At 39.5% G+C, this 27,085-nt stretch overlaps 1 protein-coding gene across 1 annotated transcript; it reads left to right on the plus strand.

Moving 5' to 3' along the window:
* Positions 1 to 16,223: 16,223 nt before the first annotated feature.
* Positions 16,224 to 17,626, plus strand: LRRC30 (leucine rich repeat containing 30). The gene has a single exon (XM_021525237.2). It carries the CDS (start codon positions 16,224 to 16,226, stop codon positions 17,250 to 17,252), a length of 1,029 nt encoding a protein of 342 aa, XP_021380912.2. The 3' UTR covers positions 17,253 to 17,626.
* Positions 17,627 to 27,085: the final 9,459 nt, after the last annotated feature.

Here is a 27,085-nt window from a genome sequence, read left to right on the forward strand (position 1 = left end):
TCAGTTTGATGAGCTGAGAGATTAGAAGCTGAGCTCACTAGCTGTCTTTGACTTCAATCAAGAAATGCTTGTGTTTAAACAAATGAAAACATTATCAAACTTTAGTCAATAATGATCTTCAGTGACACTGCAGTGCTGGATTTACTGTTCCTGGATTCCTCCCTATCATAGCACAGCATCCCTGACATGGTCGTGATTAGCATTGACTCCATGATTCCAGAAGGCTTTATTATACCATACTATACTATACCATACCATACTATACCATACTATACTATACTATACTAATTAAGAAACCCATCACCCTTACAGTCCAATACAGACAGACCTAACTGGTCCTTGATTCCAAAGCACCATCACCATTGGCCAATTAAGAAATCACCCTTTGGTAAACAAATGTCCATGACACATTCCACATGTTCACAACAGGAGCAGCAAGTGAAGAATAGTTTCTTATTCTTTTCTCTGATCTCACAGCCTTCCCCAGGACAATGCCTGGGAAAGTTGTGTGCTGCTCGCTGTGGCCAGAGAGCTGTGGCCACACTTCCCTGCACATTTCTGGTGGTCTGTAGGGAGCAGGCAGAGGTACTGTCCTGTGAAAGCTAATTAAATTTCTTTTGCTATTCCATCTGCAAAAACTTTCTTCTTTTTCCCCTTTCTTTTCCACTGCTCTGCAGCCAAAGGTGACTCCACCACAGGTACTCCCAGGAATGTTTAAATCTCTGGTATGAGGCTCCATCAGCCTGAAGATAATGTTTGTATATCTCATCTCGAGCTGCCCACAAAACTACTATTTTCTCTCTTTTGTTTTTCCAGCTTTCCTCCTGTGTAAACACAAGGGGGGATAAAACCACCTGACTGATGTCTCATGCACAGTGAAACCAAGGAAATATTCTTTCTCTTTTTTTAATTTTCTTTTTTTTTCCCTTAAAATCTTTTGTAAATCTATAAAGGAACATGGAAAAATATAGTTGTTACTGCAGTAGGAGTTTTGATAAAATATCAAGAACTACAGCAGAAACTTGGAATTTGTTTTGACAGCAAGTGACTGAATCCAAGACAACTATAAAATGAACATAGGTTATATAGGTCAGCATATGGAGTTTATCCTGTGATTTTGGGGAAATACTTTATATTATAGTATTCTGTAGTTTATATTCTATAGTATTCTATGATCTTTAAGATCATCAAGTCCAACCATCTACCTAGCACCATGTTCACCATTGAACCATGTCTCAAGTGCCATATACATATGTTTTTTGAAAACTTTCAGGGATGGTTACTTCACAACTTTTCTGGGCAGTCTGTTCCAATGCTTTACAATCCTTTCAACCTTACTACAGCCTCCTTTCAGGAAGGTGTAAATGTTCCCCCCAAGGCCCCTTTTCTTCCAGGCTAAAGAATCCCAGCTGCCTCAGCTGCTCCTCATAGGACTTGTGCTTGTGCCCTTTATAAGCGCTGTTGCCCTTCCTTCTCTGGAATTGCTTCAGAGCCTTGATGTCTTTCTTGTAGTGGAGGGTTCCACTACAGAGGGAGTAAATGTTTGTAATAATTATTTAAAAGGAGAAATAGAAACAACTCTTAATCAATTTAATGTCGTTTCACTGTCCAGACCTGAGAAAATCTTGCTACACAGAGAAAGCTTCAGTAAACTCCAAGTTTCTGATGTTACTCTGCAGCATTTAAGGCAGCCACAGGATGGCACTGTAAAACTGCAAGTCAAAACCCCGAGCTCCGTTCCTGCTAACACGCACTTCAATGTGCTAATTGAAATCAATGCGACCAGTCGGCACAAAGCAGGTCCCACCAGCTTACTCTTTAATGGCTTTTTTTTTTTTTTTTTTTAATTTCCAGCACCATTCCCGAAGCAATTCAGCACCCTTAGGTTCAGGGTCTCACAAACCCTGCTGCTGTCACTGCAGGCAGAATCCTGGGGCTGGTGGTACCTGACGAGAGGCTGGACTGCTCTGGATGCTTCAGGCAGGAAAAGCAGCCACTCTGATGGAAGAAATTATGAGGCTGTCTGTAGAGGAGTTTTTTCTATTCCTAAACAGTTCAACATTTGCTTATTTCATAAAGCATGACTTTTATGCACTTATTTTTCAAGGGCCTGATGTAACTAATTAGTTGTGTGATTGTCCTCATCATTCATATAGTGCCCAAAGATTGACATTATCAGGCTTATTTCACACACTGTTCTCCTGATAGTATTTCTGTAAGAAGCAAAGTTCAGAGTAGGTTGCAACTACTCTGTTGGGTAGTTGCAACTACTAACAGAGTACGTGTGGGAGAGGGGTGTACATACTGAAACTAATGTGCAATGTTGAATATTATTGTGAGTACAATGGCTGCTTCTTGACTGTAGAATTTTAGTACATAATATATATATTTTGCTTCATCTAAATGTCAAATTACCCTCATCCCTTTGAAAAGCAACTTTCATGGAGCCCTTTATTCCTTAATATTTTCTAATATTGGGCTCCTCCTGGTACCATACTGAACTAGCTTATTTGCATTTGAAAAGTATGACACCTTTAAAGTTAATGGGTTTAATTGCTTTGCCAAGGTAATGGGTTTAGTTTTTATGTATTTTGTGTAATATAGTGTAATACTGACAAAATAATAAATTCCACATCCCATCCTGAAGCAAATATCTCATTAAAGTCATTAAAGTCATTATGAACTTTACCACACACACACACACACACACACACACAAAAAAAAAAAAAAAAAAAAAAAAAAAAAAAAAAAAAAAAAAAGATTGAGTAATTGAGCCTGGAATTCAGAATTACCACATGCCAGATTTTGCAGCAGTGACTGCAGCAAAGCTAATAAAATCCAGAATCGCTGGAGATAAAATCTTTTGCTAGCAGTAAATAATTAATAGGCAACTGTTACAAAAAAAAAAAAATTATCTAGGGAAGCTAATGGCTGTTCATTTTAAATTCTTTTTTTCCCTCTAATACACATTTTAAAATACTTATCTTTAAAATTAAGTTAATTTTTGTGACCATGTGAATTGGCTACACATTGTAACAGAGCCTTTCCAAGAATATCTGAAACATAACAGCCATCATGACAATTTTCAATAAATCATTCCTGTCTGGGAGTCTCAGAGGAAGAGAAGCTAAATGATGATTGAATTATCCTTCAATCTTTAAAAGCGATCTTTCTGAATCAGGGCTGAGGCACTGTGAGGAAATGGGTTTGGAGCACTAATATTTCTGGTATCATGATTTCCCCTGTTCTCTGAAGAGCCAATGTACCAAATTTCTGCTTTATAGATGAGATTTCGCAGCGCAGAGTTACAAAGTGGCCAGTGACTCCATGAAGAGGTTGAGGTACAGGATAGTGGTAGCGATACCCCACCTGAACTCCTCTTGCAGAAATGCTGCAGATGCTGGAATGCACCCCCTTAGGTACCAAAGGCAGTGTGACCTGCATAAAGGGCACGTAAACCCAGAGTTACATGGCTAAAATAAAACTAATATCTCCGAAATAAAAGCACCAGGTCACAAAAGGACCTGATGGCTCTGCCTCAGCTTCTAGCTTCCCAACCATGTCTGTGCCCCAGGCAGAGCATGTCTGTGCTGCCTTCTCTCTCTCTGGCCAGGTTTTGCTATCTTCACCTCCAGAGGTAGAGAAGAAAGAGGCGTCTGTAATCAGGCTGTGAATTTAAAGGCAGGACAGATGCTGTTGTGGAGCAGTGTGCCCCTCTCTGGCCAGAGCTGAACACTTTTCATCCACAGAGAGATGAACATCTTATTTCTGCAGCATCTCCTGTTTTGCAAACACCAAAGTAAGAACGTGCCATGGCTTTTTAGCTTTTCCAGAAAAGCTGTGAGGCCATGCTTCCTAGGCAGTCCCAGTGCACCTAGATGATCAAGCAACACAGTCAGAGCCAGGGGTGGACAATGCTGTAATCCACCTAGCAATATTAAAGGTCTCAGTTGCAAAATCTCTCTGAATAAGACAAAATTATAAGAGGATTCAAGTCTTATTTTTTTGTAATCTGAATACAAGCAGAATTTGAGTATTTCCTGAAAACAAACAATATTTGCATATTTTAATCACATGATCAATTGAAACAATCAATCCTAAATTGTACATATATTTTGGTATATTGAAGCACCTATTCTTATATAATTGATGAAATATTTCAATGATCCTTTACACTCTACTAGGATGCTCAGTGGTTTAGACAGAAGAAATCTCACAAAGAAATCTTGCAATAACAAGCCTTACACAAAGCCTGGCTCCTGTACTCCACTGTCCCCTGCATGTTCCTTAAAAGTCTTTGAATTAATACCTTAAATATTTATACAGCTATTTGTTTTCTTAGATTCTGTCAGGAACTAATGGGCTTTCCATTAATAAATTATATGATGCACATCTAATAACTTCAGTAGTGCTTGCAAATCTCTGTTCAAGGAAGATGTAGAGACTTGCACAGATGTGTCTTATGTCATGTGTCTTACCTGCCATAACTGAACAAATCCGATGGCTTTTGTACAGTAATTTACTGCTAAAATGTCAATAGAGAGTTTATATTAAAGGAAATTAGCTGTTCAGGCACAGTTTTCCAATAATCACTAGACAGAGATCTTTCTAGATTCAGAAAGAAGAAGGAAGGGATTGAGAGGTGTGATTGCAAGAGTCTATAAGAAAGTCCCTCCATTTCTGACTTTAAGATAAGTGTGAATCTTTAAGATGCAAAGCCAGAGGGTCATGTTCCATCTAAAAACTAACAGGTGTGACTTTCAAAATAAACAGCATTGACTGACATTGATTCTGAATTTGACATGTTGTTTAGAAAACATATTTGTCTGGTTAATACCAGAATACAAAATAGCTTCACATAGTCACAATTATCTAAATGCAATGGATTGCATAAAAATGATATTTTTACATATACAAAATGTACATAGAACATAGTTAATATAATTTTAATAATTATGCTGGAAATATACAATATATCTTTATGCCATATGAAAATAGTGGCCACCTATACAGAGATTAAAGTTTAGTTTAAAAGGTTCTGCTTTTCATAAACTCATGCTGGCTGGGCCTGATCTCTGGTTGCCTGTGTGTGCCACAATGCCACTCAAATGTACTGCTCTGCATTTTCCCCTGGCACTGAGGTCAGACTGACAGGCTTATACTTTTCCAGATCCTCCTTCCAGCCTGTTTTGTAGATGGGCTTCTCTTGTCAATGGGGATCTCTCAAGAATAGAGAGATTTATATCACGTGGGATTTTAATGTCTGAAACAAAGCTCATCTGTCAGCACTTGTGTTAGAAGACCCCATATTGCCTAAATATTTCAGGAAGTAAGTTTTCATCAGGGGTCACCCTTGCATTCAGGTCAGCACAGAGCAGGAGCTGGAGCTGAGCTGTTTCAAATGTGGTGATGCCAAAGCTTACACCTCAGCTGAGCTGTGTAGTGGAAACTGTGCTCACTGTTGTCTTGAGAAGGATTCATTATAGAGCACATAAGAAGAGGCTGGGGATTAGTGCTGTAGTGTCTTCCCTAATTCTATTTTTTTTCCTTTATTTTAAAGCTGCAATAGAAAAACTTAATACTTCCTACAAGCTGTACATACAGTGTTGTAAAAAATGTAGACCTGTTTGCACCAGGAAGTACAACTGCAGTTCCAGAAGGTGGTTAGGAAAAAACTGCTTCTGTAGCACTGTTGGGCATTGCTGGTCCGTTCTCTGGTAAAAACATGGAAGATATTGGCTAGGCTGTCCTAATAAGAGCAAAGTGGGGAAAAAAGTGTGCCAGGCTGTGAAATAAAAGAGTCTGTTGGTCTATCACAGCTGATGGTCTCACAAATCAGTGGTGCAGAACTGTGCTTACTACACAGAAAGAGAATCTCTTACAAAATCAACTAACATTTTTGCAGCAGATGTTATATGCTGCACATGTCAACTCAAGATGACAGTCTCCTAAATGCTTTTCAGTGATTGCCTGGATAGTTCAATAAGTTATCTGGATACCACTTATGCAAGAATGTTATGGCTGTATACTGCTGCTAATGGAGAATTTACCGTAATTTATGACTTCTACCTTCACAACATCTTTTTTTCTTTCAAAGCACTTATTTGAAAACTAATAAAGCATGTAAGCATTATAGTAATAGCTAAGATTTGTTCATGAGATTTACAGGATACAGTCTGAGTTGACACAAATAACATCTCTAACTAGTTAATTATTGTACTTCCCAGGACATTGATCCAGCAGCAATTATCAATATCAAGGTAAAACGCCATGTCCAGTCCTTTCCATTTTACCTGTACTCATATTTGTACACATTGTTTTGCTAATTAGAAAAAGAAGGAGTTTCTTTTCGCATTTCAGTCTTTCTGTATGAGGTGTGGCTGGTGCACACTCCTTTTAGCCCTGTCTTCAGCAGCAAGTGCCTCTAAGGAAGGTAAATGTACATCAAATTGGCAGCTCCTTAGGTTGTCCTCCAGCTTACAGTTTCTTTATCCTCAGCACCCACAGTCTGGCTCAGTCCCTGGGGCCTGAGGTGTATTCTAGAGGCTTTGATATGAGCCAGCCAACAGGTGAAATCCTCCCCCTACAAGATCTACATAATTCTCAAATCTATATATTGCTCAATCCAAATCTGTGCTCCCTTTTTTTTTTTTTTTTTGCCACACCTACCTGCATGCTTCTTTGTTCCTGCACTTCTCACAGGGTTAGCAATTTACAACAGCTTTGAGCAGCAACCCCCAACTCTCCCTGTTTAAATGCTGATTCAGAGTAATTATTGCTCTTGTGTGAGTGTAATTTAAGGGATAATCCTGCAGATTGCTGCTGCTTACATTCACCTTTTCCTTTTTGTTTAGGAAGCAGCCTTGTTCAGCACAAACATTCATACAACTCATATAGGAGAGGGCATATCCTTGACTTATCATCATCTGCGATTCTTTTCACTTGACAGGTTGAAAAATGCATACACCTATTTTCTCTGATGGTTCCCTTATCACTGTGAGCCTTCCTGAGGCTAAATCTGCTCAACCATTCAATTTTGATTCTGGAAGCAATGTTAAGGCCATTAGCTGTGTCCACATAAGGATGCTGTTATAAAACTTGACATGCTTATTAATCATAAATTCAGTAGATATTCTGCTTCAGTCTTTCTGGGGTCTGCTTATGCTTCATTTATGATGTAAAGTGAGGGTTTAGGGGGAAGGTGGTGTATTTTTAGATCAGTATTTATGTCAGGTAGCAGAGAGCGTTCGGTATTTCCATATCGCTTTCCACCCAAGGAAATGCACTTAGCTCTTTCCCACTTGGATTGCACACAGTTTGCTCCAAAGTGAGAGAGTTAAAAAGTGCAGTGAGAGAAATTCAAGAACAGGTGGCTGCAGACAAATGTTCGCTCTGACTTACCACTACGGGACTAGCACCATCCCTTTGCCACCATATATTACCATTTATTACCTCTGTATCATGATACCATCATTTGAGGGGGAGGTAAAAACATCATATTAGAATCACTTTCCTTGCTGCTGAATTTCACTAGTGTCTTTTAAAGTGAAGCTGCCAAAATCTATATTCCTGAAATGGTACTTGTCTAAACCTGTAGAACACTGGTGGTTTCCAAACTGCTAGTTAAATGCATCTCACAACAATAATTTTTGGGTTGCCAAACTGACTCAATTAAGACATTTGTAACACATTGTATATTCAGCCTGGATTTATGAAATGGCTTAGCAAAGATCATTACCCTTGGAAAACAGGAATGTATTTCCATGGAAGAGGGAAGGAAATAGATTGTAACCTTCTGCTAGCATCTGCCACCACATTGCTCTGAGCCCACCAGCCCAGGTCATATCTGCATTTAGCTCTGGCTACAGATGAGATTTCTTGTCACTTGGAAAACAGCTGTCTGCAACTCTGTTATAATTGCATTTCCTCTAATTGCCTGCATTTGTTCAAATCCAATAAACTAAAAATGAAATGCAGCGAGGCAGAAAATGTGGAGATCAGCACCAAAGATAATATGAATGCAGTGGCCTGTGAACCAAGGCTCCTGAATTTTGCATGTGTAGAAGAGTTGAAAACAGCAGAAGAAGTCAGATTTAAGACCATAACATGGGATGAGACAATATGGCTCACCATGTTTAGTCTCCAATTTCACAGGCAACCATATAGTAGAATTACTTTAATCAATTTATTTAGTTCTGCATGTAGAAAAATTTAATGACAAATGCAGAGGCTGACTGCTGTTTCAAATCCTCTGCAAATATTTCATCTTCCCTGGTCCAGGACGATATGATTAAAAATAAAATACTCCAACTTCTTGCCCTGTTCACCCCAATCCAACCTCCTATTTTAATTTCATTTTTAAATAACATTTGCATTCCTTTCAAGCCACACATCATTTTCCACCTTTTTGAAGAAGTTTGCCTTGTTGTTAGGTGACCTGGCCACACATCAGAGCATCAATGCTCCCCTTCTACTTACCTCCATGGCTGCCAAATGGGCTGTCATTTCACCTCAGGTGGAATCATTAACTACAATACCCTGTCTTCTCACAGTCCAATAAGTGCTGAAACCCTGTGGTTGTACATCACAATTAATCTCTTCTGATGTTCAGATACAGAAGACATTCATGTTTGATTCTCTCTATTGGGAAGTTGCTCATTAGAGGTTGTAAAATAAGAGAGATGACTATTATGGGTGGGCTTTTCTTTTCCTTTTTCCTTTTGCCTGTACTTGGGCTTGAAGATCATATTTTCCCTTTGATTTACTCTATTTTATTACTTTTAAGGTAGTTTTTATATGCAAGTTACTTTTCATGTGCTTTTTTCACCTACCAAGCTATATCTTCTGCCTCCAGGCTGTGCTCTGTGGGATGTCCTCAGCTCCCCTTACCTGCAACTTGGCTCAGATCTCACCAGCTTTTGTTTGACCATAGAGTGACCCTTACTATTTCACAGAATTTCAAGTATCACTGTCATACTAATAATATCTAGAAACATTTCTTTACTGATTGCCTGAGAAATTTTATTTGTTCACTAAAGCCTTTTGAGCTAAGTATTCAATATATTTCCTTAAGTTAGAGCTTGGAAATTTAAAAGTCAGGCTATTAATTGTCAGCATTGAGTCTTCAAATGTCTAGAGGGATGTCTGCCCTTTCCTTTGATAATGTCTCTGAAAAATTCCAAACTGAGACACTGGTATGTGTTTTAGGGAGTTCTAATTAGATTCTGTTTTATCATTTATCAGGCATATGAAGGAAAATGTAGAGTTTCTTCTTGTATCAGTAACATTTATGTAGGAGTCATGGGTCTGGGATTAAGGCTCCACAACAGCTTTGATTGAATTATGTCTCAAGTTCTTTTTTGTAATCATTATTCTAATGGACTCTGGATGGAAATACCTAAACCCCTTCACACTGGGTTCCACTGATTTACAGTACTGATTTACCAAATTTCATGAGGACCAAGATAAAAAGAGCTTGTGCTTTCAACTGGAGAAGCATGCATTTAGTATATACACTAAATCAGGCACAAAGACCTGGATTACTTAGTGTTTTATTGTATTTCTGAAATAAGTTTTCAACTTCCCTCTGGATTTTTTCCAACATTTTCAAATACACCTAAACAATTAGAATAAAGATGAGGGTATTGGTACGCAGCAATGAACTTTACAATAGCTAACATTGAGTCACCTGGTCTTTACTGTGTCATGCAAAATCTCATGGAGCCAGAAGAGAGGCACATTGACATTAATAATGCCTGCACAGAATTGCTGATTTTAAAAATTCTGTTAAAATCAGCATGTTGGCAGATTGAGCAGGGAAAAATCTTAGACTCTTACTAGATAATGCCGAACTGATGGTCTTTCTTAAGTCCCATCTGTCTCTGAACTACAGGTACCACAAGTAGGACCCTATGGAAATGCCTCTCTTCTCACAGGGCCCTCAGAATTATCTCTGCCTTCTGTTTCCAGAACAGAAGTTGGATTTTTCATATTCCTGAAAACTAGACAACTGCAACGACCCATTTAATGTAGAATACTAAAACAGTCTTTGGAGGAGGGACTGGGAGTTTTGCCAGCAGCCCATAGAGTCGTGCTTATTTTTGGACTCTCAACACACACAGATGTTTAAGAAAACCCTGCTAATCTTGAGCAACAGCTTCACAAGAGGTGGGGATATTCCCCTCATTTCAGAGTGACACATAACCCCTGGGCACAAGATGCTTTGGAAATGTGGGTGTTGTACATCACAGGCAGCTGGGCTGAATCTGCTCCAGGTGCTGAAATATATCTGGAAGGACTTGAAGAGAGGGAGGGAAGAAGGCAGGCAGAAAGGCAGGCAGGCAGGAAGGCAGGAAGGAAGGGAGGGAGGGAGGGAGGGAGGGAGGAAGGAAGGAAGGAAGGAAGGAAGGAAGGAAGGAAGGAAGGAAGGAAGGAAGGAAGGAAGGAAGGAAGGAAGGAAGGAAGGAAGGAAGGAAGGAAGGAAGGAAGGAAGGAAGGAAGGAATGTGTTCTGCCTGAAGGCCAACCTTGTAGGCATGTGATGGACACTTAGATGATCTGTTTCTGTGAGACAGGCCAAGAAACATCTCTTATTATATCAGATTAAATTTAGGCAAGGAGGTCATGAGGCTGTCTCTTCTACTTTCCAAGAATTGTTGTTTTCTTATCATGCATCCAAAATGTAGGAAAATTATCTTCAAGATCTCTGTGAAATTGAGTATCTGTGGCAGAGATCATGTGGCAGCAGTTACAGTAGAATTACTTCATCCAGTTTGGACAATCTGTTCCAACTTTATTTCCAAATTTATTCAGAAAGCCATGGACTTTGGGTAGCAGTTAGCAAACATCCATATTGCTCCTAGACAGGTGCAGATTATTTTACAGAAATTTATGAATGTAGATGTGACTGCTCAATAAATGTATTGAAAAATAGAGTAGCATATGCTTTCTATATTGCAATGGTATCCTCTGTGTAATGACTTCAGATACATTTGTGACTGGTGTCAAATCTGTCATCACCCCAGCCCTAGGAGGAGAAAGCTGAGTCATGGAGGCTGGGTGCTGGCTAAATAAAGCAGGACAGAGCCCTCTGTGTACTCCTGCAGGGTGGTGGTGTTCCATAGGGCACATCTATGTGCTACACACCTATTTTCTGCAGAAGAGTGGGCAAGCACCTAAAGGAAGCAAGTTTTGATGGTGCCAGGGAGAACCACTATGGGCAGCAGATGAAACAGTGCCCTGGAGAACATGGATAATGGCACAGTGCAGGATCAGGGGTTGCTTATATGTAATATAGAAGGCAGACCAGCTGTTTGGCTTATGTACACACAGGGAAACTGTGGCAGAAGTAGGAGGTGCCAAAACAGTCATCTGTGTATTTGCTGAAATTTCAAAATACTATGGCAAGTTTGCAAAAAAGGAATAAAGCTTCCTCTAATTCCATGTCATATAAGAATTGCTGCTGTCCCTCACTACCAGGAGGAAGAGCCTGTCATTTCTAGGCTACACATACACATAGCCCCAAATCTCTTTCTTTTTATTTCATACTAGGTTTAGTTTAAACTTGTCTTCTGTCAAGAGGTCTAAAGAAAAATGAGCCCCTGTACAGGCAGTCATTCACCTCCAGGTCCAATTCTTCATGGGTCAGGCAATCCAGCAGCTCCACATGGGACCTTAATGAAACATTTCAAGAAAGCTCCAGGGACTGATAGTCATTAAAAGCTGTTAACAGCACCATAATTAAAAACAAATTAACAGGAAATCTGAAATTGCCTTAAGAATTGTTTCTGTCTTGTGTCACATCTCATAAATCTCAAATTACTATTAAAATTTGACTTAGTATTTCACAATAGCTGCAAGATCAACAAGCCACAACAACATAGTTAAAAACCTACAAAATTTGCTTTCGTAGCACTAAGACCAGAGGATTTCCCTGACAATCTGAATTGCACTGGTGCTTTTAAAATCCTTTATTAACTATGTTTTAGGGGAAATAAATAGCAAAGGAGAAGATGGTTCAGTAGCTGCAGCTGTAGTTGCAATGAATATTTCTCCAGCACTGCTTCTTTTCTGCTGAACTTGAAATGAGTTAACCCTTTTTAGGCAAATCATCCTTCCTGTCACAGGAAGTATTAGGTAGTTTCTGCATACTTATTTAAACAGGTGTTTATTAAGACTGAGATAATGAATGAAATGAAAATTTCTTCCAAAAGAGTGTGGGTTGAATTTCCCAGCATTTCAGAAATTGTTATGCTTAAAGTTTTAAAGGATTTCTTCTTATATTAATACATTTGTAAAAATACTGAGACAGAGGAACTATATAAGGTTTTGATTCCACAGAGAACATAAAACTTGTTTCAAAATAAATTATGAACCTATACATATATCATAATGAAACTATAAGTATCTATTGTAAGCTAAACAATTTAAAAGACGATGACAGGATCAATTTTGGAGCAAAACAAAATTTAAACTCAGTGTGTCAAAATTGCTATGGTTTCATTAAATGCCTGATACTATCAGATACTTAATTAAAAGCTCAAATCCTATGGAAAAATAATTATGTGATGATCTCAACTTTTACTTAAAACCAATGCAATTGATTTTCTGGCAAGTCCTGCCTGGATGCAGAAAAAAAGCTAGAAAATGTATCCCAAGTGCGTTCTACAGACTCAAAACCTGAAGACAAATAAAAGATCCCATAGATAATAGACTTTCAAATTCCAGGTCTTTTGTGAGCTCATCTTCAGATTTTTTTAGGGCTGACAATCCTGATTCCTTAAGAAAAAAAGACTCTAATAATTTGCATTGTCAAAGAATGTCAGAAAATATAGCTTGTCATTTTTGTCAGCTTACCAGTTTTTTATCATTGCTAATAATGCAGTTTATTATATTATATTAGTTAGACTACAAAATTCTCCAACAGGCTTTCAGTTATTTTTTTCCCTTGAATGCATTTTTGTTTAATCTACAAAGTGATTATCAAGTACACTCTGTCATGTAAAGCCCACCAATTCAGGCTTCCAAACCTGCATGCATGAAATTAATTTCTGCTTCCTGCCAGGCTATGTGGGCACAGGTCACTGCTGCCTAAGAGCATTCCAAAGGAATGGATCCAGCATAGCATGGCAAGGGCCAGGGCACGGCAGCAGGCAGCACAGAAAAAAAATAACAGAAAACTGTTTTTAACAAAGCCAGTCCAGGACACTAAGGGACCAGGGACTATTTTTGTAGAGAATTTTAGTTCCTGAGATGTCCAGATGAGGCCACTGTGGTTTTAGTATCTCAATTGAAAGAAAAATTTAATTTGGTTACCTCAGAGTTTCCTGTCTCCACAACAGCAAGCATACTCAATAGCCTGTTTTTCTGTTGGAGAACAAAGACTAGGAAATGGTTTGTCTTTTATTTTTTTGTTTTGATTTGGTTTTGTTTTGTTTGGCTTTTTTTTTTTTTGGGGGGGGGGTGGGTTTTTTTTTTTTTTTTTTTTTTTGTTTCACACAGTGGTTATGAAACTCACCAGAGGCAGGAAGGGAACTGGACAATGAGAGCTGCAGATGTGGAATTTCTTTTAAAAATCCCCTTTACTTCTGCTTGATGTCTGGCAGGCAGTGGAGATACAGCAGGAGATGCTGTGAGGCTGAAGCAGAACAAGCATTTCTCTTTGATAGAGATCCCCCAGTGAAGCCTTCCAAAAACAGCCCAGCCCAGGCACTGCTGGGCTGTATCACAGGCCTGGTTTCAAATGGACAGTGTGATGCAAAGCCAGGAAGGATACAGACAGAGAATTTTGGCTGAGTCACACTGTTAGGAAATGAGGAATTCTGTGGTGAGAAGCCACAGCTGGCGCTGCCAAGTCTCCAGGCAGTAAACTCCAGTGTGTTTTGGAGATGGGGACAATGTTCTCATCCAAAAATATCTGCCCAGCCATGGGGGGAAGAAACGGCTACAGGGAGACTGTGCTTCCTTTTGTTTTGTTTTCACTTGTCACTAAAAGTGACCATCAGAAGAAAGAGTTCTGAAGTGACCATGGGGCCATGGTCACAGGTGAGAGCCCAGCCACAGGGAGCAAAGCCAGCCTCTGGTAGATTCCCTAAAGCAGATTCCTTGTGTCAGAACTGAGACTAAAAGAAGGGAAATGACTAATTTTACCAATGCTCTCTAAAAAAAGCCTTTTTCTTCCCTTTGCCTTTGCCACTGCAGAAGCAAAATGCCATGTTCAAATCCATGGATGCTCCCTGATAATAAGTGCATTTTGAACAGCAGCTGGGCAGACAATACAAAGGCAGAGCTCATGAGGGGCTCATGCTTCCCCTTCTCCACCTGTTTGGGATGAAGTGCCACATTTTAAGTCCCCATCATGCAAGGCCCAGTCTTGCCCATGCCATTGGGTTTCCTCTTCCCCAGAGCATCTCCTCTGCCTGCAGCATCAGGGTAATCTCTGGCACTCTGGGCAGCGTGTGGGGATGATGGTTAACAAGAACACTGAGTCAGTACGGCTGCGATGGCAATTAGTATAACATTTGTATGTAAACTGACAAATACTGGCAAAAAGCACTTGTGAGGGAGGGATCGGTGACTCACAGGCTGCCAACTCACTCTAACCAGATACAACTGGCTTCAGCCTTTTTCAGGCTCACCCAGGCACTCCAGAGAATGCAATATTTCAGCCTCAGCACCAGCTGGATTTATGCCACTCAGCCCTGTTCAAACACAGGTTTTAATTGCATGTCTCACTCAGCTAATGTGCCTTGCACTGCCTGCTGTGGTCCTGACTGGTGCAGGACCCCGCTCATCACACACAACTGCAGGAATGCCCCCTCTCTTCCCTCTCTTCCCAAGCAGCTGCAACTCTGTGAGGGACCCAAAGCTCAAAGGAGATTGCGTGGTTCTTGGCAGTAAGAAGGGGCTGTAGGGATTGACTTCAAAGTGGTTGCTAGAGTGCTTCAAAATCCAGCTGCAGTTTTCTGCATAATCCTTTAGCATCGGTACTAACACCAGGTTTTAAGGTGAGGATCCCTGAAATGAGATAGCAAGGGAGGATACTTTTATCACCAAATCTCTCAGAAGGCAGCAACACATCTTCATCACCATAGATTCAATGGAGAGAAAAAGCCCTGAAAGCCTTGCACTGTTTGTTGCAATTTTCACCTAGGTTGGATGATACCTGAAGTTTTTGCAGATCCTTTTTATGGTCCCTTTGAGTTTAAATTTAGTGCATACGTATTCCTGTAGCAATACAATTTCCTTTTGCCAGCAGAGCTCACATCAGCTGTTGTTGGGTATTATTATACCTCACTGCTCCTTTCCTCTTCCACCAGTCCCTCTATATTGGATCTAAATGTCACTTATAGTTCAAGCTATTTGACTGCCAGTTCCCCTGTACCCCAGGAATAGCCCAGGAAAACCTGAAAGTTCACATGGAAAGGGACATCAAGAAGCTCCATTTTCTAGAGTAGAAAAGAATCAGACTCCAAAAATCTGGTTGATAGATGTGAAAGTAGAACAGGACATTTAGGACAGAGTAATTTGGTTAGAACTGTGTGGTATGACTGCTCACACTTGGTACTGTGGGTAGCAAGAAATTATCCAAGTGGGCACAGATACTACTGGGCAAAATGTCACTGCTGCAGTGAATTTGGCACCCTTTCTGGAAAGAAAGAGGCCAATCCTCACTACAAAGGACATATAAAATATTTTTGTCAATATTATTTTTGTTTAACTTAGCAGAAACCAAGGACCAACATAAAAAGTTTTTATCAGTGTTTTTGCAGCATGTAAATTTTTCTGGTAGACTGGTAACTACTTCAGAGAAATCAGGAACCAAATTAAACGTGGTTAGGAAAACATCCTTTAAATCTGAACTGAAATGATGACTTCTTTGCTTGTTTCCTTCTTTAGCTTGCTTGTTTGTTTTTTTTTTTTAAATCACTCTTGCTAATTGTCCTGCAGTCATGGTATGTACCAGATAGCCAAGAAAGCTGACATGGTGAAGTTATATACAGCAGCATCCTTGTGACCTTTTCGCAATGAAGATACACGTCTGTCCAATAAAGCCCAGGCCAAATGACAGCGACAGCTGTCTTGTGGCATTCAGTTTGAATTGAACAGGTTTGCTCACAAGTCAGGAGCAAGTGTTTCATTACAGACTGTGCACCAAGATCAGCATAAGCCCCCAAAAGTGAAACTTTCCCTCAGCAGCTATGGAAACTGTTCCGGTGGACTGAGATGCACTTCACAGGCTCCTCCCTGTCTCCTTGCTTTGACTTTCCCACCTCCTGCAGGCTGTCATCCTCTGTTGGTATTTGCATATTGCAAGGGAATAAAACCTCAGTTCTCTCAGGAGTGAACCAGAGTGTTATGGGAACTGAGCACTCAAAGAGCAAGGAGCGAAGGAGCATGGTTTTCCTTAGGAAAGGCCCAAAGCTGCCTGCATGGGAAGATGCCCTTCTGGCAGGAAGAGAGCCCAAGTCTCTGCTGAAACGGGGATTGCGTTATGTCAGCTTGAGCCTGATAATGAAAGGGATGACCAGCACACCTGACTTTTTGTGGGGACTGCATGAGGTGCAGAAGCTGAACCTTTCACGCAACCAGCTGGTGGTGATTCCTCCTTCACTGGGGAAGCTGGACAGGCTGGTAGTCCTGAACTTGGGCGGCAACTGCCTCAAGTGCCTACCTAAGGAGATTGGGCTGCTGAGGAACCTGAAGGTCTTGTTCGTCAATATGAATTGCCTGAAAGAAGTGCCAGCAGAGCTCAGCTTGTGCAGGAAGCTGGAGGTTCTGAGCCTCTCGCACAACTGCATCTCACAACTGCCTTTGAGCTTCACTGACCTGACGAGTTTGAGGAAACTGAACCTCAGTAACAATCGCTTTGTGCAAATTCCCCTCTGCATTTTTGCCCTGAGAAGCTTAGACTTCTTGCACCTAGGGTCCAACAAGCTGGAAAACATCGCAGAGAGCATCCAGTATCTGGTCAATCTGCAAATCTTGATTGTGGAAAATAACAACATACGCAGTCTGCCGCGGTCTCTGTGCCACATCAGCACTCTGGAGCTCCTGAACGCCGATTACAACGCCATACAGACCCTGCCAGATGAGCTGTACCTGCTGCGCCGCCTGCGCCGCATTGCCTGGAACCCCATGGACAAAGGCCTCCACATCGCCCACAACCCCTTGGCCCGGCCCCTGCCTGAGGTTGTCGAGGGGGGGCTGGATGTCCTCTTCAACTACCTCAGGGACAAAAAGGAGCACAACTGAGCTTCCGCTGAGCTTGTCATTAAGCTGTCATCGGGACTCAATTGCATCGGAGAGCTTTCCTGCACAGGCATCTCCACTTCATAGTGCTCGGATTTTGAAGGCTACGGGTGGCTTTAGTAACAGTTGGAGGAAAGCAAGTAAAGTATGATGGTCTTGATTAAGTGTGGGAAGAGCAAACTTTCTAAAAATAGCCACCTCTGTAACCTTCACCGTTGTGGTACTTGGGGGTTTTTATTGAAAAAAAATACAATTCAGTTGTGATAAAATGTTTGCTCTTCATTTGACAGAAACAAATTAAAGCAGACTGCCAGACATGCAGAAATGTATATTTGACAGCTATTAGGCTGAAGAAATATTAATATAATTTAGACTTTCTCTCTGTGATTGCAGTTGCATTTCTACTCCTGCTCACTTCTTCATACACAGGTAAACCATGACATAAACAAACACTGCTGTCCAAGTGAATCTCAAGGAAAATGTTTGCTTTTGGCAGTGAAAATATCCTGAGCTATATTAGCTCACAGACAATATATTACTGGTCAGTTCAATACCGCTTCTTGTTTAACCCACAGCTGTGCTCTGGCCTGTATAAATTACATGTAGAGATTGCCAGTGACGAGGCAATTTGCCAGTTCTTTGGAAGTAGATCCCAAACATCCCCAGAGCTCCTACTTCCCCTGGTGAGATAAGCAGCCCTTCACATAGAGCCTTCTAGGATGCATACAGCAGTGCTTCACATCAGCTGGGAGCAGCCTCTGCACAAAGCAGAGAAAGGACTGTGGCTTCTTCTTTCACAAAAAGGATGGAGTTGCTCATTGCTTGACGTACAACTGCTCTCCTTTCCCATATCCCTGCAATCTAAGCTATGAAGTAACTTCAGGAGGCAGCACATCTCCTAAAGGTGAAATATTTCTTTCAGGAAAAGCAGCATCAACTCAGTCATCACCTTAAGTAAGAGCTTCAAAAACATATAGAAATAATTATTTCTGGGATTTTCAGTATCAGCCAGTAGTATAAAAGTCAGGTCTTATGTGGTTTCTCATATTGATCATCTGTGAATGTCCTTCATCAAGTTTTATCTGGTAATAGAGGCAGTATGAACGAGCTGATAACAATCTATGCAACATGGGGTTTTTTGTTCCCTCACACCAGTGTAAAACAGAAGCAGCTCTCTTGAAATCAGTTGAGATAAATGCTTGTAATGGCAGTGTAAGAGTGGAATGAAATTGTAACTCTTGAGCTAATTATGAGTATTCAAAGCCATTTTCAAAGTGCTTCCTATGTCAAATCTCAGGAATAGATTATTTTCTAAAATTTTATTTTTTCAAAATTAGGAAAGGCTGTGAAAGGCTGATCCTGCTTCTAATGAAGTTGATGGACAATGCCTGGCTGAGGGAAAAACTCCTCAGCAGAGGTAGGAGCAGCCCAATAACAGCAGACAATTTTGTAATTCATAGGTACATGTGAGTAAACGCAGCACCTTTGGTCACACTGACATTGCTGGTGTGATATTGAATGCCAGCAATGAGGAATTGGTGCTCACAGACCCACACTGGGTCTGCCTGCCCTGATATTTTATTGTGTTGGATTGTTTTGCTATGATTTGTTATCTTAATTGAGAATTTAAGTGTTAGGCCCAGAAATCAAAGTCTCCAAGTGTGCAGTCAAGGACAAATCTTATGTCTCTAGCAAACATGAAACAATTTTGAAGGATATTTTTGCTCAAGCATTAAGAAAACAAAGCAATAAAACAAATATTTTGTGAATTTTTATAACTTAGTGCATGTTTTAAATGCAAAGGTATTTTATGTGTAGCTTTACATATATTTATTTCACCAATGGAAAACTCCAAGTTTTTAATGAACAACGCATGTAATAAATTAATATGTGATTCCATTAGCGACAAGCAATAAAGCTGCAATTATTTTTAGAAATGCCAACAGATAATTCTTGGAGGGGATTAGGGGCAGATTATTAACTTTTCTAAATGCCTATTTCATATTCCTAAGTCTGGCATGCATGTAAACACTGCAATATTGCTTTGCTGGAAAATTAGATGCCTATGGCATTAATCACCTGAAAAGATTTTCCACATGTCAGTACCCAGGATTATATGACACCAGATAGCCCCTGATATGATCTGACTAGAAGAGCTATGCACAGTAATTTACATGGAAGATATGAGGCTACAGCCTGTGTGTTCATTAGGATACCACTACAAGGGTGAGAAACACTGAACGATTCAAGAAAATTATCTCCAGACAGAGGATTAAAAGGCAAATTTGGACATAATCAAATGCATCTGCAAAAGCAGTTATAATATGAAGTGCAATACCAATAATTTAAAAGTAAATTATTCAATTGAATAATAATGACCTTTTACTCAGGCTAATAAACCTCTGCAAGCATATGAAACACATAAAAGTGACTGCCTTTTTAAACGGAATAATAAAATTGATTGAATAAATGGTGCTTTAATGTATAATTCAGATTTTGCCATTAAGAAAATAATTTCTACTGATCTGCTTTAGTTTTTTTTTTTTTTTTTTCATTCCTCAGTCAAGGGCCCTGCAAATACCTTTCTCAGAGACATAGAAAATTATCTCTCATAAATGAGGGTAGTGTTCTGAATTCTTCCTGTAAAAAGAAAAGACTGTATACCGCTGTTATTGTATAGAAATATGCATGAAAGGCAAATAATGGCATATGTATTTGCATCTGAGTAGGAGCATGATAGAAGAAGCAAGCAAAGGCTCAGGAGGAAAATAGAATGTGTAATGTCACGTGCCAGCTCTAGTTTTGAGCAGGGCATTAGAAAAGAATTGGTGGATCTCAGCGTTGTCATCTGATATTAGCTGTGCAGTTGACAGGGAAAAAAGGAACTGAAAGGCTGCAGGGCCTCTAGTCATATCTCATAATATATGACAACAGTACCACTTCTGTGTGTATCAAGTGATACAAGTGATCAAATGATAAAATTTTATAACCTTTCAGAGAACTGTATGCAGAATATTATTCTTGTCCTAAGAAGCACTGAAGTTTTCTCATCCTAAGCCTCACAGCAGCATAACTTTTGATCCATCTATTATTTTTGGTGGTGGTAGTGTTCTAAAAGACTAGAAAATGTGGGATCCACTCGTGGAAAGGATCCTTTTCTTGCACAGTGGCTTTTCTATGGCTGTCACTCAGAGAAGCTCTCAAGGTGCTTAGAAAAACTCTTGAGGTGGACAAAAGAAAGGGCAAAAAAGAACGAAGTAGAAAGAATATAGTCAGGGGTCAAGTTGGTTGGGATAAATGTAATATACAATAGGGCTATAGAATTTGCTTTTCAGCTGTCATCAACTACACTGGTTGTACATTTGATCAGATCTGGTGAAAAGGCTCCACCTCTTATTTTAAAGTGAAAAGAAAGCTGCATTCTGTGTAAAATTTAAAGTCTAGTCAATAAGCAAAGCTTTTGAAAACTGGAAGGCTTCAGGCTTTTGGCCTAACCAAAGTTAGTGATTCAGCCTTTGACTGAAAGGAAAAAAAAATCTTCTTAAGTATTGCACTAATACCTGACTGAAATGTCTTGTACCTACTGCTCTGAGGCTACTCAGCTCTGGCACATGGGCCAGATTCTTAATGCCATTGGTAAATTCCCAAATACATTGCCTTGTCCCAGCATGTCACCTGACCAGAAACACCAGTCCCTTACATGAGCAAAGCAGCAAGAACCTACAAAGACCAATTTCCAAGATGTGGAAAGTTTCCAAGATGTGGAAAGTTTCCAGGATGTGGACTGAAGGGGCATTTCAAAACAGTTTTCCAACAGAGTCCAATTGAAACATCTTGAAATTTAGATTTAAAAGATTATTAATTGGGATGAAAAATATGCCAACTTTTTATTTTGGCCAATTTGCCAATATTTTCTCCATACTTTTTTCTCATTTCCATGAAAATCCTCTTTTTTGTCAACACAAAGAACACTTTCTAGTCATTTTACTATAAGAATATGCATTCTGCTGTTTAAACTTTTTGGAACATAAATGACATAATTTCTTGTTATGGTACAGGTAGCTTCAGGAAACCAGATGTTTCAGTTAATAATTTTAAATCAGCGAAGGAGAAGAAATCTAAAAAATATTACATTGATTTTGGAGGGATTTGGACTTATTATTTACTTCACTAGGTCAACACATTACTTGAAAAAACATAACACAGCATATAAGTTCTTCAAGTAGAAAAATCATTGATACGTCAGCTTGTTTCCTTAAAGAAAAAAGCCTCAAAGATCTTCATCACATGAAAGATGGAAAGAAAGAAGGAGGGAGGGAGGGAGGGAGGAAGGAAGGAAGGAGGCAAGGAAGGAGGGAAGGGGAAAGGGAAGGAAGAGAAAATTATTTGATTTCACCAATTTTCAAGGGTAAATTTGCTGCACAGTCTCCAGACAGCAGTTCTTGAGTAATTCAAGGAGTGTTTTGAACTGCCCAGCACAGTTCTAATTAGTATTCATGAAAATAATTATATAAAAATAAAAATATATAATAATTCATAAAATATTAAGGAAACGTGTATTATTGTGTCACATGTTCTTCTGCCATTCTCACATTTGGGAGCTGAAATCTTGAAATAGTTACAGATGAAGGAAAACTCTATCTCTAGAAGGGCTTGTAATTATATGAGAATATATACTTTTCCCATTTTATATGTGGCAAAACCCATATTTAACAACTCAGTAAATGTTTAAATTGGAATAAGGCTTTAGATATATTGCTACAGAGGTAGCCTTTAATACACACATGTGGAGTAAGTCTGAAAATCCTTTTATAAAATTGCATGATCATTCCTATGTACAAGTAAGAGGCAGATTAATAATTATAAAATATGATGCTCCCTCACTGATTCCACGCATTTATCTGTGGTGCAACAAGAGCCCACCAGCCTCCAAAAACCATCCTTCAGCACTGCCCAGCAGAACAAATACCATCCTGTATTGGTACAGCCACCTACAGCACAGGATTATTTTGCAGGCTTAAATGACAAAGCATGAAATTTATATGCCAATGTATGTGGAGTCATATCATGCATGGCTAAAAAGGTGGTTTCCAGCAAGGCAAGAACTGTATCAACAGCTTCAGAAAAGGTCACTGCAAATTATGCTGCCTCATAAAGTGAGGTTACCCAGGCAGAGTGAAAAGAAGACCAAAGGGCAGAGCTATATGTTTTCCTAGGGCTCGGAAGAGTTTCAGATGCCATAAATTCATTGCTGGATAGTCTGCTTTTAATTTATACTGCCCAGATATTAAAAAACAAAAATTAATCTTTTTATACAACACTCTGAGGTAAATATGTATTGCTTCATTTTCTTTCTGCTCTCCAGCCTTTGCATCATTGGCATGTTCACAGAAACAATGAATTGCTTTTCTCTTCCTGCAAAGGTAGCGTTGCCAGGTGTGGGTGGGCATCAAAATGTACAGAGGTTTTTATCTCTCACCCTCCATTTAAGGGGTGCAGGACAGCAGAGCCTGACAGGCTCCACAACCACTGGTGACAGGATGAGTAACATACCCAAAACTGGTGTCATGCCCCCAGCACTCACCTTCAAGGTAATAGGCAAGGCAGTGGTTATTCTCCAGACACTGTTCTCGTGGTTGATAGAGAGAGATGGATACAGAGAGCTCTAGATCATCTGCAGACTAATCTAAGCATGTGAAGTAAGGACAGTGAAGCTATAGGGTTCCCAAATGCCTTCCTTTGCCTGGCCTTCCTTGCCTCTGCAGCATGTGTGCAGAGGGCACAGACCCCCATTTCTCAGCATAGTAAAACATTCAGATTTGCTGAGATGTGTCAGAGAAACAGCAACACACCTACATTGCCCTGTGACAAATGCTTTTGATGTCAGAAAATTCTTTCACCCTAGCTATCAAAATGTTCCACCTCAAAACAGGTATAAGCAGGACATGTTTAAAAGAATTCTTGCATTTTTTAGAAACAGCATGCCAAAATCAGCTAAAAGAAACTACCAAGTGTGAGTAACAGCAAAACTGTTACAGTAAAGAATTTGCTTCCACGTAGAAAATATGGTTATTATCATTATGCTTTTCTTGCTTGTTCTCTGTCCTTCTTTTTTTGTTGTTGTTGTTTTTTTGTTTGGTTTTTTTTGGGCGGAGTTGTTTGTTTGTTTGTTTGTTTGTTTTTTGTTTTGACATAACAAAAGTCTCTGTATGTATATATAGGTTTCCATACTGGCCCATGCATGTATACATATTTTCACTGCAGGAAACAACACAGGCTATTATCCATTCCTAAATTGTTTGTGTAAACAGAGAAGTCTGGTGTAGAGTAATCTAGTGTCCTGTTAATGGCATTGACCAGAGAGCTAAAAAATACAGAAGAATAAAACCTTTACTTTGGGAAATTCATTCAACCAAGTGTGACTTGGTTAAGATAATGCCTTTCCATATCTATTGCTATGCACAAGGGTCCTCTATATCTTTCAGCACACTTATGTTCTCTTTCCAGTTTGAAAATAACACTGTGAAGAATGGCATTTGTGTGTTCTGTCTACCTACAGATGAAGCCATTAAAATACTAACTATGAGTTCAGTTCAGTAAATGAAATCTCTCTGAGCACATGTATGTGTGCCTTTCTGTGTGTGTATGTTTGGAGGTATTTGGGAGGTTGTTACCATGCTTTGCAATGTAGTATATGAAGAATATGTATGGGTCAACTGAGAAGTAGCATATTCTGCAGCAAATAAAATTCTGATAATTCAGCATCTAAATGGGACTTTAAACATTTGATGGTTAATTATGTTGCTTTTGAATTACTTACACATCCTCTGTGGTTTTTACCATTAGATATCACAAAGTTCTGTGGCATTTTTATCAGTCTATGTGGGGATTTAAAATATAGAAGAATTCTAATTTGGTCTTTTGCTAAATTGATCAATAATCATACAAGAAGACACATTCATTTTCTGTCACTAAAAGTTTGGTAGCTCTCACAGTAAACAATTTGAAATGTGTTTTTTATCCCATAAAAGAAGAAGTTAAATTCTACACACCCTGCTTGTCTAAGAAAAATGTATATATCTGAATGCTTCTGGAGTCCATTTTGGCTTGAATATTTGTAGGGGGCTCGAGTGAAATCTTCACACTAAATTCTCTGGGCTGCTCCTAGAGATAATTGATTAAAAACTTTATTTAACTTCAGAAGAAATTTAGTAGTGATTGTTAGTAAAAAGCTGATGTATGTCTTTTAATCCTGCCAGTCAATATCCATATTTTATTTGGATAAGCAAATATAACAGTCTTTACTATGAGCCTCTCTTATACTGTGTAAAATCACAAAGCCAGTATCTCTCAGATTTCTGGTACTGCATTTTCTAGTCCCACTTAGAGGAACAGAGATTGCCCTGGTCTAAATGATGCCACAGAGACTAGAAAACAGAAAGGAAATTAATGCCCTTAGAACTGGTGAATTTTCAGTTTCACAAAGCTCATGCCAGACATAGATTTATTTATAATTTGGCTCAAAGTTATGAATTTACAGCAGTTAAAATGTTTCATCTTTCTTGGACTAGCATGCAGATATTGGAGTGTATGAGTGAGAAAATTCATCCAGCATGTCCAAGTCATTATAGGGACCAACCTTAGGGGAGAATGTGGAAATTCACTCAGAATCCTTCCTTATGTCTCAGGTGTCCATTAGAGAGGCTATTTAATATTCTTTAGCAAGGCTAATATATTGCAAAGCAGTGACATTTCAAGACTTCTCCATAAAGCTAATAGTCTTTCTCAGTAAGTAATTTTCGCATTTACATCAATTCAGCACAGTTTAGATTTGGATAAAGACAAGCATCGCTTTTCTCTTGCCACTGTTGCCAGGGTGATGATCACCAAACTGTCCCAACAGTCCTTCCTCTCTTGTTCACTCCCCAAACCAGCAGCTGGCTATTCTGAGGACGACTTGGACTTGTGTGCATATTCAACAGCAAATGCACTGCAGAAAAGCCCCGCAGTTGTCTTAACACAGTTGATAGAAGCGACCAAATATTTTAAAATATCAGACAATCAATAAATACAAGGAGAACAAAGGAAAAGGGATTACAACTTTAGAGGATGTTGCCAGCCATATCATCACTGTAGTAAGAAGCCAGGAAAACTGATTTACAGTTTCTCCTGAATAACTAGCTGCATTTTCCCATTAATTCTGTTGCTTTTTCCTTTCATTTGTCCATTCTTTTTTGATTATGCTTTCTCCTTCTTATTGCTCCCCACTCTCCTCCTTTTATTTTTTTGTTGTTTGTTTTCTATCTTTGTTTCTTATTAATGAGTTTCAACATTTTTAATTAAAGTTAACTGCTTGGCTGATGCCAATTCAACCTTCCTTTTCTGGATCTGGCATCCAAATCAAGTTAATCATTAGTAGAAGCCTCTCTTCATTAACTACACAGAGGGATAACAGAAAAAAAAAGAATAAAAAGACAAACAAAATAATAAGTGAAAAATGGAGAATAAACTTCAGGGAGCAGCAACCAGTCTGAAGAGCAGAGTATACTTTGCACTTAGTGGCATCTTTCTGTGTCCCTGTACCTCCTAAATCCTCAGTTTCCAATATTATTCTAGATGGATATTTATCTTAACCAGCTCCTGAAGGGCTATTGCAATGCTATTGCAATGTTAAAAGCATAGGAAAGAGTCCATGCACCACCATGAAGAAAGAAGAAGTCCTGTCCTCTCTTGACAGTCTCCAGAGATCCTCTTCTGTTTCCCATGAAACCTCCCATAAATTCACTGTCCCTGTTACTTTGGAAGTGAGGAATGTGGACCCCTGTTGTCATATTGCTGCAGAATGATTTAGAAACACATAAAATGAGAACAGATTCTGTTGCCTAGCTCCAGATTTTACCATGTGCTGTAGACAGTGAGATTTATGTCTAGTTTTCCCTCTCCGCTGCAAAATTATGCCTGCCTCCCTCCCTTTCATGTCAGTCCTTTAAAAGGGAAGCTGCATTGAATCTGGAGCAACAATGCATAGCCACAATTACAGAGAGCAGTAACAATTATCCTGTTCACAGAGAGGTACTCACCTAAAATTCAGGATAGGAGGAAAAAAGTAGAATAAAGAAAGGAAAGACAATAGGATCCAGTAAGGAGGCACAAATTTTCTTGCATGGTTTGGACTGACCTTGCTTCTGTGCGTGTGGGGTGTGAAGCTCAGAACTGCCCTGCCATGACTGTCAGGTGGTTTTTTTTTTGGGGGGGAGGGGGTCTCCTTGCATGAGGCATTCACCCCAGCAAAGCAGGATGAAGGAAACAGCTCCTGTCAGCTTCACCACACTGCTGAGAACAGTGGGGGCTGTAGGGGTGCAGCAGTGAAGAGGGATGGACCAGGGTACACAGCGTGTTATGGCATAAGGTGCAGTAACTGCATAATAGTAAAATCTATTCACTAGTTCTGGAAGGAACCAATCAAGGCAGAAAATAGTGTTGTTGCTTACTGCTGGGTACCTGAAGGTGCATCCAGCTCCATGGAAGGTGGTGCCACATCAGTTTTGCATTTTAAGGAAGGACACAAAAACTCTCCTGCCTCCAAGGAGAACCTCCTGTTTCAGAATCCACAGAAACTTGGGGGTAGATCTGAACTGACTATGACAATCAGTTTTTAAGTCTCTTCTCAGTCTGACACTACAAAATACAAGTCAAACCACTGTACAGTATCATTGAACAAATGCAGATAGAGTTCTATTACATAAAAGTAGGGAAATAATATGACTAGAAGGACACTAATACATTATACTCATTACATGGTAGTTTGATGTCAAATATATTAAATATTAAGCAAA

Source organism: Lonchura striata, chromosome 1 (assembly GCF_046129695.1).
Source record: "Lonchura striata isolate bLonStr1 chromosome 1, bLonStr1.mat, whole genome shotgun sequence".
In the NCBI taxonomy this organism is placed as follows: domain Eukaryota; kingdom Metazoa; phylum Chordata; class Aves; order Passeriformes; family Estrildidae; genus Lonchura; species Lonchura striata.